This window comes from Pipistrellus hanaki (genome assembly GCF_964339955.1).
Source record: "Pipistrellus hanaki genome assembly, chromosome: 18".
In the NCBI taxonomy this organism is placed as follows: Eukaryota; Metazoa; Chordata; class Mammalia; order Chiroptera; family Vespertilionidae; genus Pipistrellus; species Pipistrellus hanaki.
The window spans coordinates 33,935,553-33,954,477 of record NC_140520.1 but is presented as its reverse complement, the minus strand read 5'-3'; the positions used below and the strand labels follow the sequence as shown (position 1 = coordinate 33,954,477).

The following is an 18,925-nucleotide window of genomic DNA, read 5'->3' as shown; positions in this document are numbered from 1 at the left end:
CGTGTGGCCGAGAGGAAAAACAAGGGGCCCGAGGGGGCAGGTGTGGCTTTGGGTCTCTGCCGGGCCTCACTCTGGCCTCGGGTGCTTTTTCTCGGAACACACATCTAGCTCCGGGGACTCGGGGCTGGGCGGCAGGGCTCCCGGTGCCACCCAGGAGGATGGGCACCCAGCAGTCGGGGTGGAGCTCACGTTGGCATCCTTGCACGTTGGGGCTGTGGTGGGGGAAGACCAGTGGCACCCCCATGTCCACACCACCTGAGGGTTGCAGTGGGGAAGGGGGTGCAGGGCACATGCAAAGACCCAGGCTCCTGTGTGGGAACCAGAGGGCTTTAGGGGTGGGGGAGGTGGGGGTGGGGATCCCTAGACTCCTGCGGGTGGCCTCAGAAGAGGGGCCACGGCCGTCCTCCCGCATCCAGGCAGGACCGCCCCCCCCCCCCCCAGACGGAGAGGAAGGCCTTGGCGGAGCGCGGTCCCCTCAGACCTGCCCTTCGAGAGGAACTCTTTGGGCTTCTTGTCCCCCTTCCTCTGCCCCGTACCCCACGCCCGGAGTCCATTCCAAAGCCGGCCCAGCGCCACCCCCGCCCTGCAGCCCCGTCCTTGGCGGAGATGAGGAGCAGTCGCAATGGGCACCCTTTTCAGGGGCGTGTGTGTGCCCTGTCCCCTCCCCCCTCCTCCCCTCTCTTCCTCTTTGGCCCCCACAGCCCCTTCCCCAGCCCCGGGGTCCCCTCTGCCCTGCCTGCCTTCCCCAGCCCAGGGCTGAGGAGCGGGACCGGGCAGGGGGGTGGCCCTGGACTGGAGCAGCCGGAGCGGGTGGTGACCACCCTGCCTGCCCCTGGCCACCCGTCCTCCGCGTGTGCCCACACGGGGATGCCAGCCTCCGTGCCCAAGCCCTCTGTCCCCTGAGCTGCTCCTCCGAGGGGGGCAGTGGGGAAGGGCCCCATCTTGGTCTGCATTTTGGCCAATACCAGGCTCCCCCTCCCCCCTCCCGTCCCTCCTCCCCTGAGGCCTTGCTTCTGCCTGTTGCCAGGTTCGGAGTGTATTTTTTTCCAGAGGCCTCCAATTGTTTCCTAAAGAAACCTGATCCCAGCGCTCAGACAAAAGCTGGGGCCCGCCAGGGAAGAAACCCCATTCTCTCCCCGCTTTGTCCGTCCCGAACACCCCCACCTCCATAACCTCCCTGGTTTGGATACTTGGGTATGGGTTCCTGGACCGGCTGCCATCACCTAGGCAACGGGGGGCTTTGGTTGCCATGGTGACCCATGTGGGAGAAGCTGGGCAGCTGGGACAAAAGCCCCCACCCCCCTCCCCTAACCTTTCCCCCAATCCCCCTGGGATGACACTGAGACACATTCCATTAATTTCATTTCTGAAAGGCCTTCGGAGGGGAGAGGGGGCTCCTTTTTGTGACGGACGCTCCCCCCCCCCCTCCCCTCTCCTCCGTGGTCTCCTTTTAACCTCAGAGAATCCATGGTTGGTTTGAGCGGAGGACAGAGGACAGAGTGGAGCATGTTGGTGTGTCTTGGGGGTGGGGACAAGGTGGGAAGCAACAGGACACATTCCCTTTACAGCCCAGCCCGCCACTCCCCCTCCCCCACCCGGGCCCTCCCTGCCCCACACCAAGTCCCGCTTCCCTTCCTTTCCACTTGTTGATCTCATCCAGGATCCCTCCCCCGCTCCCCTTCCTGGGAACGCTGCCCACTCTGGAGACCCTCCAAACCTCCGATTCCTGAGGCCGATTACACCCGGGAAACTTCTGCCCTTCTGCTCGCTCACCCACCATCCCTCTCCCAGCCTCTCCCTCCAGGGCTGGGGTCGCCTGAGGGTGTTGGAGGGGACAGAGATGGTTCTCTGACATTTGTCCATGTTTTGGGCCCTTCTGGTTGGCAGGGGAGGGTGGGGCCTGCTGTGGGACGGGGTGGGAGAGGCGGGCAGGGGGCAGGTTGTAGTAGGGTCCTGAGGAGTAGCTGGGAGAAGGCAGGGCTCTGGTTTGAGCAGCTCAGAACAAAGGGCTGGGAGGGGACTGGCGTGCTCTCTCCTCTGGTTTGAAACTTATCTGCGGGGGAAACACAATGGCATTAGCTTCCCTCCTGGTGTGTTTGAAGTGGTGGTTTTGGTCAGAGGGGTGTGTTTGTGTGTGTGTTTGTGTGTGTGAGAGACTTCTTTATTGAGCCGCACTAACACCGGGATTTCTTCATACCACCTATTTTCCGAGTCTCAGGAAGTGTCTGGGGATTGGCGTGTGAGAGATCCTGGAGCCGGAGCATATTAATTGCTTACTTAATGACTAGCTGAGCAGCTTATAAAAGCACTGCTTTCACCCCCAGGATCCTCCCAGCCACCCCATCCAGGCTGTATCATTATTTTCCCTGTCTGCTGAGCCTCCCGGACCACAAAGCACGGAGCAGTAGCCTGCCCGTGGCCACAGAGCTGGGTTCTGAAGGCAGGTCCTTGGGTGCAAACTCCAGACTTTTTTTTTGTTTGCCGATGACTGTGGCCGGTGAGAGGGTCTGGAGTGGACGAGGAGATAGAGAGTCTGGGTTCTGGTGGCTCTGTACTTCAGTGACAGTCCTTTTCCCCTTCCTGTCTCCACTCACGTTGGTCTGTAACCCACTTTCTCTCTCTGAACCTCTTGGTGAAATTCCCCCTTTAGGGGGAGGACAAGAGAGAATAGGCTGAGCCAGTGTGGCTCGGCTGGTTGGGCGTGGTCCCTCGCACCAAAAGGTTGCGGGTTGGATTCCAAGTCAAAGGCACCTGCCCGAGTTCAGGCCTCGATTCCCGGTAGGGGGCGTGCAGGAGGCAGCCCATCCATGTTTTGCTGTTTCTCCTCACATCAATGTTTATCTCTCTCTCCCTCTCCTTTCCTCTCTCTCTAAAAATAAATATATATATATATATATATATATATATATATATATATATATATATTTTTTTTTTTTTTTTTTTTTTTTTTAAAGAATAGGCTTAACCATAGCAAGAGAGAGGCAAGGGAGACATCTAAACTACAGGGTCGGGCAGAAGGAGGTTGTTCATGTGGAAAATAATACAACCGTAATAAACAAGAATAAACTCTGTTTTGCATACTCACAGCCGTAAAGCTACGTTTGCTCCACGCTGTATGTTGACTAACCCAGGAGAGGGGGTTCTCAGGAGGCGGGTGGAGGGGCCCCAGATGGAAACTGTACACAGAGCGGTGAACAAGGGCCCTGCTTGTGGTAAAGCTTTTTAAAAAAATATGTTTTATTGATTTCAGAGAGGAAGGGAGAGGGAGGGAGAGATAGAAACATCAATGATGAGAATCATTGATTGGCTGCCTCCTGCACGCCCCCCACTGCAACCCAAGCATGTGCCCTTGGCGGGAATCGAACCTGGGACCCTTCAGTTCTCAGGCCAACGCAGTATCCACTGAGCCAAACCAGCTAGGGCTGGTAAAGGTGTTTAGAAAGGTCAGGTTGGGTTAAGGCCTTATATCTCCGTCTCCAAGGCGTGTCTCCGTCACACACTTGCCTTGACATGGGGATGTGACAAACATCACTAGACCACGGAGTGCTTCCAAGTAATCCGGTTAGGATCAGTGAATGGGCTTGGTTAGCATCGGTTCCATCTCCCTGCACGCACTGCCCTTCCCCTGAGAGTCAGAGGCATGCTTGTTTTTGTTTGTTTGTTTGTTTTTTAAATATATTTTATTGATTTTTTACAGAGAGGAAGGGAGAGGGATAGAGAGCTAGAAACGTCGATGAGAGAGAAACATTGACCAGCTGCCTCTTGCACACCCACTACCGGGGATGTGCCCGCAACCAGGGTACATGCCCTTGACCGGAATCGAACCTGGGACCTTTCAGTGCGCAGACCGACCCTCTACCACTGAGCCAAACCGGCTTCGGCAAGAGGCATGCCTGTTTACTAGGTGCGTGTGAGTGACTTGCTCGGTGCCCACTGGAGGGCGGTGGATACTGTTCCAGTCCCCATTTGCAAGTTGGCGTTGGTTTCACTTCATTGGGGAAAAGGTAGCCACTAAGCAAAGCAAACTCATTTTTTTTTAAAGCATTTCTCTTTCTCTTTTTTAAAACACAAGGTATTTTTTATATATTTTATTGATTTTTTTTTTTTATTTTTTTACAGAGAGGAAGGGAGAGGGACAGAGAGTTAGAAACATCGATGAGAGAGAAACATTGATCAGCCGCCTCCTGCACATCTCCTACTGGGGATGTGGCCGCCACCAAGGCACATGCCCTTGACTGGGATTGAACCTGGGACCTTTCAGTCTGGAGGCCGACACTCTATCCACTGAGCCAAACTGGTTAGGGCTAAAGCAAACTCATGTTAGTCCTGAACAATCAGCCTCTCAGCAGCCGTTGAGCTGGCTGATTGACCCCACGTAGGCTGCGTGGAAGCCCACTCCTCCGGTCTCACCTTCTCAGCCCTTTGCCTGCTCCCTTTCCTCTGGACACTTTTACGTATTGGGGTTCTCGGGGACCTCTTATATAATTCCCTAGGTGACCCCATTCATCCCCATGCTCTTGAAGCCCCAGCTTCTGAGTCCAGCTCCTCTGAGACCAGCTGCAGGAGCTTCCATACTAAGCTCCCTGTTTCTGCTCTGTCCTCTTTCCGTTCATGTCTGGTAGCTAAAGCCTTTTGCAGCCTTCCCGTTGTTTAAAACAGCCCACGAGCTCTTTGCCGGGCCCACGGGTCCCGTGATAGCCTGGCCCTGGGCTGCCCTTCAGCTCCCATACGTTCCAGCTTCTTAAAACACAAACTACAGCCAGTCCTCACCGCTGGCCTTCCCTCCCGTGATTCTCTGCTCCAGGGCTCCCCTTCCGCACTCCTGGTTAACTCCTGCTTGCCCTCAGGCTTACTGGAGGTGTCATGTTCTCAGACTTTCCAGAGCCACCCAATTATTATTTTTTTTTGATTTTAAAATATGTTTTATTGATTATTTACAGAGAGGGAGAGGGATAGAGAGTTAGAAACATCGATGAGAGAGAATCGTCAATCAGCTGCCTCCTGTACACCTCCCACTGGGGATGTGCCCGCAACCAAGGTACATGCCCTTGACTGGAATTGAACCGGGGCCCCTTCTGTGACTGATGCTCTATCCATTGAGCCACACTGGTTAGGGCCAGAGCCACCCGGTTTAAAGTAGCCCCTCCTCCCCAGAGTTGTCTCTCATAAGTTCTGGTCTTCTCCGTTCCTCAGTCTATAGGTAGTCATTTATACTCCCGTTTTCTGGCTCAGGGTACACCTGCCCCATCAGACTGTAAAGGCGGGGCCCGTTTCAGCCCTGGATACCCTCTGTGCATAGCTCTTCGTAGGGGCCCAAGAGAGAGCTGATGATGCGGCGAGTTTAGCTCAGGCATAAGCCCTCGGTGCATGCTGATGATGGGTGGGGTCGGGGCCAGAGGGGACGGTAGACTATTGGGTGCTAGAGTAGGTGGGAATGGGCGGCGGGGCTTCTGAGAAGGGCTGGGGGCAGCTCCGGAGTGGGAGCAGGATTTGGGTGAGAGTTGGGAAAAGGCGGGAAGGAGAGGTCGTTGTCCTCTGCAGAATTAGAACGCGCACGTGTGTAGGGGAAAGATGCTGCCCCTCAGCCCACAGAGGGACAGATAAACTCACTTCAGGATGTTTAGCCTTTGGCCTGAACCCTCCCTGCTTGCCGTCCCTCACCCCGCCCAGGACATACGTGCACACACACACAGACACTCAGCCTCCAGGGAAGCAGCCGTCCTGACCTGGACCAGAGCTGTGGGTGTGTTTGATGTGCATCCTGGGAGATGGCGTCAGGAGAATAGTCCTAGACAGCCCCCTGTGGGCAGACCCGGAAGCGGAGAGGTGGGGCCATGACTGCAGGTGAAGAAGAGGCCTGGGCCGAAACCGGTCAGGCCTGTGGACTGAAAGGTCCCAGGTTCGATTCCGGTCAAGGGCATGTACCTTGCTTGGTTGCAGGCACGTCCCCAGTAGGGGGTGTGTAAGAGGCAGCTGATCGATGTTTCTCATCGATGTTTCTAACTCTCTCTCTGTGAAAAATCAGATACACACACACACACACACACACACACACACACAGAGGCCTGGGTTAGTTCCCGGACAGGAGCCAGTTGCTTCCTGATCTCTGCGTTGGTCTCCATTGGTCCAGCCTGTTGGACCTCTCCGAGCCTCAGTTTCCCTGGCTGAGAATAGGAAAGCACTGCCCTGGGTCTCCCCTGCAGGGTTGGGTCACTCTGGGAGGCCTTTGCTGGCATCTTCCTCCGCCCTGAGCCCGCGGCACAGTCTGGGGAGGGGCTCTTTCCGGGACGCGGGGCAGGAGGCCCTGGGCGCCGGGATCGAGCAGGGACCTGGACGTCCGAGTCTCAGGCGGTGGCCGGGCACACAGCTCGCTGCGGCTGCCGTTCGGGGTGTCTTCCTTTGTAATGACCCCCCAGGACCTCCTACCCCTAACGGACTCTCTGCCTCCTCTCCCCCTAGGGGCCGTCGCTTGATTTTCTCCGAGACAAGCCCACCCGTCCAGCAAGATAGAGTCCCTCAGGGTGACGGTTGACTTCCTGAAGGTGCCCTTCGGCCTGAAGAAGCCGGTGCTGAAGGAGGTGGCGGTGGGGCCCCCCCAAAGGCCCCAGCCCGCCGCCCTGGAGCGCTACAAGGCGCGGCGTTCCGACGCCATGGACACCGAGTCCCAGTACTCGGGCTATTCCTACAAGTCGGGCCACTCCCGCAGCTCCCGGAAGCACAGGTGACACAGGTGGCCGGGGGGGCGGGGGGCTCCGGCGGGGGGCACGCTCCAGCGGGGGTGGGCGGTGGGGAGGGGGTGGGTGTGAGGAGACCCAGGTCCTCCCCTTGACCTTCTGTGCCTGTTCCCCCCGCCTCTGCTGCAGGGACCGACGGGACCGGCACCGCTCGAAGAGCCGAGACGGGAGCCGTGGGGATAAGTCGGTGACCATCCAGGCTCCGGGGGAGCCCCTGCTAGACAATGAGTCCACGCGCGGGGATGAGCGGGTGAGTGTCGGGGGGGGGGGGGCATGGGGTGCAGGTTGGGTGTTTCCAGGCTGACCCTTGGCGAAGCTGGAGGTCCACCAGAGGCGAGGGGCTGGCAGGAGGACCCAGATCTGTCCCAGGGTCAGACACTGTTTCAGCGGAACTGAGGGGATTTCAGTAGAAATCCCGTTGGGAGCACCCGTCTCTTTATTCCTCATCCTCAGAGAGGTGGGGGTGACCGAGGCTGTGTAGGGGATTCCCTGCTTCCTCTGGCCAATGCTGGCCAGTCTGGCTCCTGGGAATGTAGAATGGGAGGGTGGGGCCTGGAAGGGGCCTGGGGTATGGGGAGTCCTGAGTTTTCTTTGAAGCCTTAAGGCGCGGGCCCTCTGGCACCCTCTGGTGTCGGCCTGTAGAACAGCATCGCCTGGGTGTTGGGTAAATGGGATGTGGGAGGAGTGGATGGAGAAAGGGGAGGGAGGAGAAGGGAGGAGGCCAGGGTGTGGAGCCGAGACTGGGAAGAGTTCTTCAGGACACGGATTCTCCTGCTTTAACCTTTTTTTTTTTTTTTTTAAACATATTTTATTGATTTTTTACAGAGAGGAAGGGAGAGAGATAGAGAGCTAGAAACGTCGATGAGAGAGAATGAGAGAGAAACATCGACCAGCTGCCTCTTGCACACCCCCTACCGGGGACATGCCCGCAACCAATGTACATGCCCTTGACTGGAATTGAACCCGGGACCTTTCAGTCCACAGACGGACGCTCTACCACTGAGCCAAACCGGTTTCAGCCTGCTTTAACCTTTGTGGCCCGCTGTGCTCACCTGCTGGGGAGGTCAGTGGCAGGACACAGGGCGAGAATAGGCAGAGCTATGATGTGAGATGGCTAGGATGCCCGTGTCTCATTCCTCCTCTTTCTTCCAGAGAGCATCTTATGGGGCAGGGGATTCCCAGCCCCCTCCCCCCTTTTTTTTCTCTCACAAGAACTTGTGGTGACTGACATTGGGATTTCTTGGATCTTGGGGACAGAGCAATACCAGATGCAAATGCTTTTTCTCCCTCTTCCGCAATGCTCTCTTCTCCCGAGACTTGCCCTCCTGCGTTCTTAAAGTGACTGGTGGGGAGCAGTTCCCAAGCCTTGGTCCTTGGGAAGGGTAGGCCCTGGGTCTGGGTGAGGAGTGGACCTGCCTCTTGAGCTGAAAGTGGCCAGTGCATCCACTTCCTCCTTTCAGGCCGGACTCTTCTCCTGTCCGTGGAGAGGAGCCTCCTCAGCCTCTTGGTCAGGGTCTCCGTCCTGTAACCCAAGTCCCCGGTGGAGGATGTGACTCCGGACCCCAGCGGTCCAGGCGTGGAGGGCATGAGCGCTGCTCCGCTTGTAGTCCTGGGCTCCCCTGTGAGATGGCATGTAGCCCCTTCAGAGAAGCAGCTTGAGGGGATCCCCCTCAGGAAGGCATCGGGGGGCCCAGCCTGTCCACCCCCTTGCCTCCAGGAAGGGGCAGCCCCTGTGCTGTGGGCGTGGAGCTGGCCAGGCAGAGCACAGAGCCAGAGCGGTCCTGGTCTGACCATGTCCCCACACCTTCACCAATCATCACCTCCCCTCCCTCTCCCCCCTTTTCCTCACCACACTGCTGTTGTCAGTCACTCCCTTGTCAGAAGCCTCGAGTGGCTCTCAGTGCCCGGAGAACAGGTGTTTCTTTTTTCTTTCTTTCTTTCTTTCTTTCTTTCTTTCTTTCTTTCTTTCTTTCTCTCTAAATATATTTTATTGATTTTTTTACAGAGAAGAAGAGAGAGTGATAGAGTTAGAAACATTGATGAGAGAGAATCATCGATCAGCTGCCTCTTGCACACCCCCTACTGGGGATGTGCCCGCAACCAAGGTACATGCCCTTGACCGGAATCGAACCTGGGACCTTTCAGTCCGCAGGCCGACGCTCTATCCACTGAGCCAAACCGGTTTCAGCAGAATAGGTGTTTCTTGCTTTGCCTGGTATTGCAGGTCTCCCACCTGCTTTGTCTGGTGGGCGTGACCCCAGGTCCCAGTCGCTGTCGAGCATCTCTCCTGTGCCCTCTGCTCTGAGGAAACTCTGTGCGTGTGCTGCAGTTTTTGCTGCCGCGCTGCCCAGTGTGGAGACCCCCCGCCCAGGCCCAGGTCTCAGGTGTCTTCTCCTTGCAGAGGCCCGGCGTGGACGCAGGGCGCTCAGTCCCTCCGATGGCTTCGTCCCGGCTGACTGCCTTCTCTTCTTCCTCCCTCCCCTCCCCCCCACCTCCTCCCCCCCCCCCCCCCCCCCCCCCCCCCGTCTCCTCGCCCCCACGGCTTTCAGGATGACAACTGGGGGGAAACGACCACCGTGGTCACCGGCACGTCGGAGCACAGCATCTCCCACGACGACCTCACGCGGATCGCCAAGGACATGGAGGACAGCGTCCCGCTGGACTGCTCCCGCCACCTAGGGGTGGCCGCCGGCACCACGCTGGCGCTGCTGTCCTTCCTCACGCCGCTGGCCTTCCTGCTGCTGCCCCCGCTGCTGTGGCGGGAGGAGCTGGAGCCCTGCGGCACGGCCTGCGAGGGCCTCTTCATCTCCGTGGCCTTCAAGCTGCTCATCCTGCTGCTGGGCAGCTGGGCCCTGTTCTTCCGCCGGCCCAAGGCCTCGCTGCCCCGCGTCTTCGTGCTGCGGGCGCTGCTCATGGTGCTCGTCTTCCTGCTCGTGGTGTCCTACTGGCTCTTCTACGGGGTGCGCATCCTGGACGCGCGGGAGCGCAGCTACCAGGGCGTGGTGCAGTTCGCCGTGTCGCTGGTGGACGCCCTGCTCTTCGTGCACTACCTGGCCGTGGTCCTGCTGGAGCTGCGCCAGCTGCAGCCCCAGTTCACGCTCAAGGTCGTGCGCTCCACCGACGGGGCCAGCCGCTTCTACAACGTGGGCCACCTCAGGTACCGGCGCCCGGGGGCTGGCAGCGGGGCCTGGGGCGGAGGAGGCTGCAGCGGCGGTGACCGCGTGTGACGATGGGGCCGGAGGTGCTGGGCTGGGAGGGCCCAGTGGGGAGGAGTTCAGCACGTGGCACAGAGTGTGTGTGTGTGAGACAGTGTCTGCGTCTTGATGCGCAGGGTCCTGAGACAAGATGGGGTGAACAGGTGGACAGTCAGAGATCTTGGAGAGGGGTGGGCTCGAGAGGCGAAAGCTGTGGCCCAAACAGGCTTGGGGGAGTCACTGTGCTATTTCTTTTCTTTTTCTTTAAAAAAAAAAAAAAAAAAAAAAAAAAATATATATATATATATATATATATATATATATATATATATATATATATATTATTGATTTTGTACAGAGAGGAAGAGAAAGGGATAGAGAGTTAGAAACATCGATGAGAGAGAGTCATCGATCAGCTGCCTCTTGCACGCCCCCTACTGGGGATATGCCCGCAACCAAGGTACATGCCCTTGACCGGAATCGAACTCGGGTCCCTTCAGTCCCCAAGCCGACGCTCTATCCATTGAGCCAAACCGGTCCCGGCGGCTGTGCTATTTCTTTCTCGGAGGCTCAGCCTCCTGTGATCGCGGGGTGAGTGGTCACTGCGATGAGGTGGCCAGAGGAGGGCCCCTCAGAGCCAAAGATGAGGAAAGCGCTTCAGCCCTCCCCACCCGCACTGCGGGCAGCACGCTCCCTGGCCACGCAGAGTGTCAGGAGCCCTTCCTGATCCTGTAGGGAATCTCGGGGGGGAATCTCGGCTGGGGACCCAGGCCCAATGCCCTTTCTCCCCTGGGCTTCAGTACGGCAGGGAAGGACTAGGAGGCCCAGCCCTGGGGAAGGCGTGGGAGCCCGGTAAGTAGACCTCAGGCCCTGAGCCAGGCTTCCTGGAAGCAGCTTGTCCCTGTCCCGTGTCCTTTCCTGCCCTACCAGCCTGCCCTGATGTCTCCCTTCCCCTGCGCCCCTTGTCTGTCCCCGCTCCCTTCCCCTCCTGTGTCTCCCCCACAGCATCCAACGCGTGGCGGTGTGGATCCTGGAGAAGTATTACCATGACTTTCCCGTCTACAACCCTGCCCTCCTCAACCTGCCCAAGTCCGTCCTGGCCAAGAAAGTGTCTGGCTTCAAGGTGTATTCCCTCGGAGAGGGTGAGCGGCCCTGCTCCTCAGCCCTCCTCGTCTCCTCCCCAGCAGGACTCCAAACCACCTCCGCCCTGCTTCTCTCGCCCCCCTCCTTCCCCTGCTTTCTCCTTTCCTCGGCCCTTGTCCCAGGCTCTTCTGTTCTGTCCTTCGCCTCGACTCCAGGTGGCTGGTCTTAGCTGCTGATCCTCCTTGCTGTCCCTCTAGGCCACGGTGTGTCCCCCGGCCTGGCTCCTCTGCGTCTGCTCATCCGCCCTGGTCCTAAGCCCTCGGCTCTCTGAGCTCCAGAAGCTCCTTCCCTGGCGAGGAACGTGTGCAGAGCCTCTGCCTCCAGGGCCACCTTGTCTCCTGCGGGTCTCTCCCAGAAGTGGCCACCAGGGTTGGGAACAGGAAGCACGGTTGGGGGTGGTCACAGCCTCCTCAGAGGTGTCAGATCGCTGTCTCCAGACTTCCTGCAGCGAGAGGCTAGGCCATGAACCCAAGTGACCACCCCCTTTCTCTCCTGCTCCCGCGCAGAAAACAGCACCAACAACTCCACGGGCCAGTCCCGGGCCGTGATCGCCGCGGCAGCCCGGAGGCGGGACAACAGCCACAACGAGTACTACTACGAGGAGGCGGAGCACGAGCGGAGGGTGCGCAAGCGGAGGGCCAGGTAGGTCCCCGGGGGCAGTGGGTGTGGGTGGGCTCAGCGGAGGAAGACCGTCAGGCTTCTGTGGCTGTTGGGAATAGACATGTGAGCAGTGGTGAGGGTGAGGGTGTATGTTCGTGCGCTGCTGTTGCCAGAGCCAATCACGATGAAGGCAGCTCTGGTACCTGTGTCAGGTGGGCTTCGTTGGGCCTCCATTCAGGTCTCACAGGCTGACGTTGGAGCCTGGGTCGTCTGCCAGGCCCAGTGGTTGCTGGCAGAACCTTGTCACCTGGCAACTCACAACACGCAGTTTGCTGTCTTCTTGAGGGGCTCTGGAGCCCGGAAAAGCAGCTTTGAAAGGGCTCACGCGATACCATCAGGTCCACCATAACAACCTCGTGTTTTACTTAGTACTTGTTTTCAGATGGTAGGCGAATCTCTTTTTAATTTTATTTTATTATTGAGAGTATTATCCATCTCTCCCCCATCCCAGGCCTTCACCTGTTTATTGTCTGTGTCCATGGACTACGACTAATTTGTACCTCTCAATCCCTTCACCTTTTTCACTCATTCCCTCAACTGCCTCCCACGTGGCAGCCTTCAGAATGTTCTCTGTATCTATGAGGCTGTTCCTGTTCTGCTTGTTTGTTTATTTTTATTTACTTTTAAAAAAATTTTATTTTTATTGATTTCAAAGAGGAAGAGAGAAGGAGAGAGAGATGGAAACACCAATGATGAGAGAGAATCCTTGATTGGCTGCTTCCTGCACGCTCCCTACTGGGGATTGAGCCTGCAATCTGCGCATGTGCCCTTGACTGGAATCGAACTTGGGACCCTTCAGTCTGCAGGCCAACACTCTCTATTCACTGAGCTAACCCCACTAGGGCTGTTTATTTTGATTTTTAGATTCAATTGTTGATAGATATGTATTTATTACCATTTTATTGTTCAAAGTTTATCTTTTTTTTTTTTTTTTTTCCTTCTTCTTAAAGAAGACCTTTTAACATTTCATGTAATACTGATTTGGTGGTGATGAATTCCTTATAACTTTTTTTTTGTCTGGGAAGCTCTTTATCTGACCTTTAATTCTAAATGATAATTTTGCTGGGTAGAGTAATCTTGGTTATAGGGCCTTGTGTTTTTTTTTTTTTTTAATCACTTTTAATATTTCTAGCCTTCTGGCCTGCAAAGTTTCTGTTGAGAATTCAACTGACAGTTGTATGAGTGCTCCCTTGTAGATAACTAACTGCTTTTCTCTTTCTGCTTTTATGATTCTCTCTTTGTCTTTTATATTTGGCATTTTAATTATGATGTGTCTTGGTGTGGGCCTCTTTGGGTTGGGTCTTTCTGCACTTCCTAGACTTGTATGTTTATTTCCTTAACCAGGTTAGAGAAGTTTTCTGTCATTGTTTTTTCAAATAGATTTCAATTTCTTGCTCCCTCTATTCTCCTTCTGGTACCCCCATGATGCGAATGCTGGTACACTTGAAGTTGTCCCAGAGGCTCCTTACACTATCTTTATATTTTTGGATTCTTTTTTCTTTTCTTTTCTTTTTTTAAAAAATATATTTTTATTGATTTCAGAGAGGAAGAGAGAGATAGAAACATCAATAATGAGAGAGAATCATCAATTGGCTGCCTCCTGCATACTCCTCACTGGAGATTGAGCCTGCAACCTGGGCATTTGCTGAGACCTCTGGTTCATGGGTCAATGCTCAGTTTCTAAGCCACACTGGCTGGGCTCCCTCCTGATATTAAACCACCAAATGTGAGTGTGGCACCAGCTGGTTCCTTGATTCTGCCCTGAGTCTTTGTCCCTGACAAAGACACCAGTCTTGATGTGCTTCTTCTTTAATTCCCAAGTTGTGGGATCTCCATTCAGCTAGATTCCAGGTGGTTCTGAGTGATGGTTGTTCTGTATTTTAGTTGTAATCTTTATATATATTATTGATTTTTTACAGAGAGGAAGAGAGAGGGATAGAGTTAGAAACATCGATGAGAGAGAATCATCGGTCAGCTGCCTCTTGCACACCCCCTCCTGGTGCCCTTGACCGGAATCGAACCTGGGACCTTTCAGTCTGCAGGCCGATGCTCTATCCATTGAGCCAAACCAGTTTTGCTATTTTAGTTGTAATCTTGATGTGGCAGTGAGTATTATGTTTATCTATGTTTTCATATTGACTGATTACCAGTCTAATCTCATATTATTATATTTTTAAATACTGTCTATTGATTTTTTTTTTTAGAAAGAAAGGAAGGAGAGGGATAGAAGAGAGATAAAAACATGGATGAGAGAGAAACATCATTGATCGGCTGTCTCCTGCATGCCCCAGATAGAGGGCACAACCGAGCCTGTGCCCTGACTGGCAATCAAACCGGTGACCTCTTGGTTCATGGGTTGATGCTCAACCACTGAACCACACCCACTGGACCCAATGTTGTATTTTAAAGTCAGTTAATTTAACACTTTAATTTTATCCTCTAAATGTGCTGATGTTATTGAATCATAAGGAGTGGGAACCTGGCAGAGGTGGATGGGGGTACCTTTGAATTCCACCTACTGCAGTGGGCCAGGGACCAGTGAAAGGCTGTGAACCTCCCCTGCGACAGCAGGGACTGAGGCTGAGATCTCCTACCAGCAGATCTTGAAAGCTTGCTCAGCAGATGGTACATTTTTACCTGCAAAAATGACGGTCTAGTGCCCCTCTGCTTCCTTTTTCCCATTCACATTATTATGTGAATTTAAGTCACACCTGAAGAATCTTTCTTGCTGCCAACTGCTGTCAGGTCCCACCTGGGTCTGTCTGACAGGCAGGCGCAGAAGGTCTCGGGCCCTTCCTCCCATTCGATCTCCAGGCCGCAAGGGAGGAAGAGAGTGCTTGGCCTGTCCTCCCACAAGCCTGGCGCCCTCTGCACTAGACCAGAGGTCATCACCCCGCTTCTGCAGCGTCTCGGTGCGTTTCCAGTTGTACAAGGCGCTCTCCTGGAAGGAAACCGGAGACGTCCCCTGCTCCCTTACCTTCTGCCTTGCCTGAGGGTCTTCTCCACGGCCACCTCCAAAGGGACCCTTTCCTTCCCCGTTACCTGCTATTTGAAGGGCTTCCCAATATTGGTGTTGGGGTGTCTCCCTCAGCTTTTATTGCAAATTGGCTTATTTTTCCTGTTCCCCTTTAACACTGTTTCTTTTAAAAAAAAATTTTTTTTAATTGATTTTAGAAAGGAAGGGAGAAAGATAGAAACACCCATGATGAGCAAGAAACATCATTGATTGACTGCCTCCTGCATGCCTCACACTGGGGATCAAGCCCACAACCTTCGCATCCATGGCCCGAGCCATGCAGAAGTACCTCCTGACTGGGAATTGAACCCATGACCTCCTGATTCATAGGTCGATGCTCAACCACTGAGCCACACCAGCCAGGCAACACTATGTTTCTGAGATTCACAGATGTTGCCTAAATATTCAACGTGTACCATCCTATCTTTGCAGAGTAGTTCATTGAGTCCACACAACATCCTAACCAATATTTGGATTATAGTCATCTTCCTAAGTTTTTTTTTTTCATTTTGTTGGATAAGTAATGTCTTATTTACATTTTAAATATCTCTAATTACTAGCAAGTGATTAATTCATAAAATTTTTTTAGCCTTTTAGGCCTTTGGCGAATTGTTTGTTCATCTCCTTTGCCTGTTTTTCTGTAGTGTTTGGCCTTTTTCCTTCTTGATTTGTAGCATATTCTTTACATTCCACCCCCATCCTCTGCCCCAAGAGATTTTCATTAATGTTGTCCATGCTTAGAAACCTTCATTTTGGTGTAGTTGTATCTATTAACCCTCCGCCCCCCCTCCCCCGCCCTCCCGCCTCCCGCTATGAAGTGTGATTTGAGCATCTTATTTAAGAAAGCCTTTCTTAGCGTTTGCTGCAATGCTGGTCTTTCCCGTAGCACAGTTCTCAGTTGTCTCTCTGGGTTTGACATTCGAGTGCTCTCTGAGTCCCAGGGCTGTGCTCACTGAGCTCTATAGCTGTCTCCTGTCCCCAGTGGGGAAACGCCCCCCCAACAGCATATGCTTATGCAAATACACATAGTCCCCGAAGCCCAGCCCTAGGCTGCACATGGGGTCCTATTGCTTCCTAAGAGCACCGAGGCCTGAGCTTGCTCTGGCTGCTGGAGGGCTGAGGGGGAGAGGGGGGGATGAGAGGTGGGCGTCTGCTCCAGACCCGTCCCGTCCCCCCTCCCCCAGGCTTGTGGTGGCGGTGGAGGAGGCCTTCACTCACATTAAGCGGCTGCAGGAAGAGGAGCAGAAGAACCCCAGGGAGGTGATGGACCCCCGGGAGGCAGCCCAGGCCATCTTCGCATCCATGGCCCGAGCCATGCAGAAGTACCTCCGCACCACCAAGCAGCAGCCTTACCACACCATGGAGAGCATCCTGCAGCACCTGGAGTTCTGCATCACACACGACATGACGCCCAAGGTGGGCCTGCTCCGCCCAGCATCCTCTGCTTCCTCTAGTGCTGGCAATTCTTCCCAGCTCCCTTTCCCATATTCTCTCACTTCTTCCTTTACTTTCCCTCTCCCTCCCCCTCTCCTTCTCCTCCTCCCCCTCTCCCCCTCTCCCCCTCTCCCCCTCTCCCCCTCTTCCCCTCTCCCCCTCTCCCGCTCTCTTCCTCTCTCCCCCTCTCTCTCTCCTTCTCCCTCTCCCTCCTTCCCCCAACCTTCTTATAGTCTCTTCTCTCATTTCTACCCCATCCACCCATCTCTTCATGGGCTAAAGTTCTTAGTGGTGAGGAGAAGAGAGAACTTGGGGACCATTTGGGGAAAGGTTGAGTCTCTTTCTCATCTCTAGAAAAGCACTGACATTCCCAGATCTAACATCCCACGTTTACCCCTTCCCTTCCAGCAGATTTATTTTTGTTGTTGTTGCTCATTTTGAGCCATTACCCACCCCTCTGCTTTTTGCCCACTGCCTAGTCTTGCTTCCCCTGAGCCATCCTTGGTGCATGGGTGGCGAAAGACACTGCACTTGAACCAGGACACCTCCAGCTTTCTGCTGGTGCAGACCTGCCCGTCCCTGAGCATGGCAGCTGGGTGGAGAGAAAGGAGGAATGCGGAGGGCTTGCCCGGATCATCCAGGGTGTGAGGGGGAAGGGCAGAGCATGGTGTTAGGAGAGCTGAGCTCCAGGCCCGACCCTGCTGAGCCACATCACCTCTGTGGGCTCCCGCTTCCTCGTTTATAAAGCACGGGTCTGGCACCGACGGTCTCAGCCTTCCTCCTGCTGTGACATCCTGAGACCGCTGAGGGCCCGGTGAGCTGGGGCCTGCTGCCGTCTTTGGAAGCGGAGCCCCGGGGTGTGCAGGATGGCGGGTGGGTGGGTGGGAGAGCTTCTGACGCGGCTCCCTCTCCCCTTCCCAGGCCTTCCTGGAGCGGTACCTGGCCGCCGGACCGACCATCCAGTACCACAAGGAACGCTGGCTGGCCAAACAGTGGACCCTGGTGAGCGAGGAGCCGGTGACCAACGGCCTTAAGGATGGCATCGTTTTCCTCTTAAAACGCCAGGACTTCAGCCTGGTGGTCAGCACCAAGAAGGTCCCGTTCTTCAAACTCTCCGAGGAATTTGTGGACCCCAAGTCGCACAAGTTTGTCATGAGGCTGCAGTCGGAGACCTCGGTGTGACCGTGTCGCAGCAGGGGGAGTGGGAGACGGGCTCCGGGGGCGCTGGGAGGGGCTGGGCGCTCAGGTCCGGCCCCGTTCCTGCAGCCCTCGCCCTCGCCCTCGCCCTCGCGTGTTTGGTGGTTTTTGTTTTTGTTTTTTTTTTTACTTGAATGAACTTACCCCTACCCTGTCTCCTCCCCTCTTCGGCCATCCTGGAGAGACCATCCTGCTGTCATCAGTACCTGGGAGGTTCCCTCTTCTCTGCCCCCTCCCTCTGGCACCTTCCCAGGCCCTGAGGAATCAGTGCCTCTCCCCCGCCCTCTCCTCTCTCCTCTCCTCTCCCCGGATGACTGTCTTTTCTGAACGTGCACAGGGCTCTCCTGAGCCCCCACTCTCGAACCCAGGTTCTCGTGGCTGTTCTTCCCGGCGGCTCCTCACGGGGTGCCTCTGGGGGGCACAGACATGGCTGCAGAGAACCACGGTGCCAAACCCCTCCAGGGCAGCAGCTTCCCGAGACCTCCCGACGGCAGGCGGTCCGCCCCTCCTGCCGCTCACTCCCCTGCAGCAGATCCCTAGTTTCTGGGGCGAGGGCAGGCCTGTGTCCTCCCCCCACCGCCCCAGAGTTAGGGGTCCCCCTGCCAGAGCGATTTGCTTCCTGCTGTGAGGGCCTCCCACATCCGGCCATCCATATCCAGGGCAAGGGATGATCCCGTCTTCACCCTGCAGTCTCCGCCGTCTGCTTCTGACATGTGACCGCGGGCAGCCTGGGACAGACACCATCTGTGACCTCCTTTCCCGGGTCCCCTCTTTTTAGGGCTCTTTCCTGGGTAGCCCCTGAGGGAAGGGCAGGAGAGACATCTCAGTGGGCCAGCGAAGGATGACCCGGAGACTCCAGCACAGAATTATTATACCTGCCTGTGGGCCCCACCCCCGCCCCGGTGGTCTTAGGCAAACACGGTTCTTCCTTTCACCGGCCACCTCCAGTCTCGCTGTCTCTTCCTTCAGCTCCAGAGACCTGTTGTCTCACCTCTCTCTTGGGGGAGCCAGCCGCTCCTCCTTGTCCCCTGCCTTAAGTCCACCTCTTTGTCTCAGGGGTCTCTCTCTCCCTTGGCTGGCCAGGGTCCCCTCCTCTCCCCCCTCTGCCCGGTTCTCTGGGCTCTGGCCTCCCTCTGTGTTGGGGTGAAGGACCAGGATCGCTGCCTTTTGTGGGTGTGGAGCCCCTTTACCCCATGTAGCTCTCACCGTCCTTGCACCCAGTCTGAATTCTTGAGAATTTCCATCTCCTTTCGAGCATCGTGTGCAGGCCCTCTACTACACATTAATAGATTCAGTGTAAATCTGAGCCTTGAAACCATGTGGTTTTAGCCAGGGGGTGGGGTGGGGTGGGGAGGGACGCATCCAGATACCTCCTGCCAGGACCCACGTGGCAGACCTTTAAGGTGGCTGGGCCGGAGGGTGCCCCTGGGTCTCACCCTCCAAATACATCGCGGTGTCCCTCACAGGCCTGTCTTTCCCCAGAGAACTCACTGGCCGTTGCCCCGCAGAGAGCCGCTTGGGTCAGATGCCCAGGGGTGTCTGTCTCA

General features: G+C 55.6%; 1 protein-coding gene across 1 annotated transcript in view; it reads left to right on the top strand.

Annotated features, from left to right (window-relative positions):
* The window catches only part of VANGL2 (VANGL planar cell polarity protein 2), a 28,498-nt gene extending 9,605 nt beyond the window's left edge, over nucleotides 1–18,893 (top strand). Inside the window, exons 2-8 of the mRNA XM_084865886.1 lie at nucleotides 6,460–6,721; nucleotides 6,864–6,984; nucleotides 9,284–9,891; nucleotides 10,934–11,070; nucleotides 11,578–11,713; nucleotides 15,932–16,163; nucleotides 17,103–18,893. Of these exons, the coding sequence (XP_084722012.1) occupies nucleotides 6,651–6,721; nucleotides 6,864–6,984; nucleotides 9,284–9,891; nucleotides 10,934–11,070; nucleotides 11,578–11,713; nucleotides 15,932–16,163; nucleotides 17,103–17,363 (1,566 nt within the window). The 5' untranslated portion in view covers nucleotides 6,460–6,650 and the 3' untranslated portion in view covers nucleotides 17,364–18,893. The remainder of the gene's footprint in view (nucleotides 1–6,459; nucleotides 6,722–6,863; nucleotides 6,985–9,283; nucleotides 9,892–10,933; nucleotides 11,071–11,577; nucleotides 11,714–15,931; nucleotides 16,164–17,102) is intronic.
* The last annotated feature ends 32 nt before the right edge of the window (nucleotides 18,894–18,925 follow it).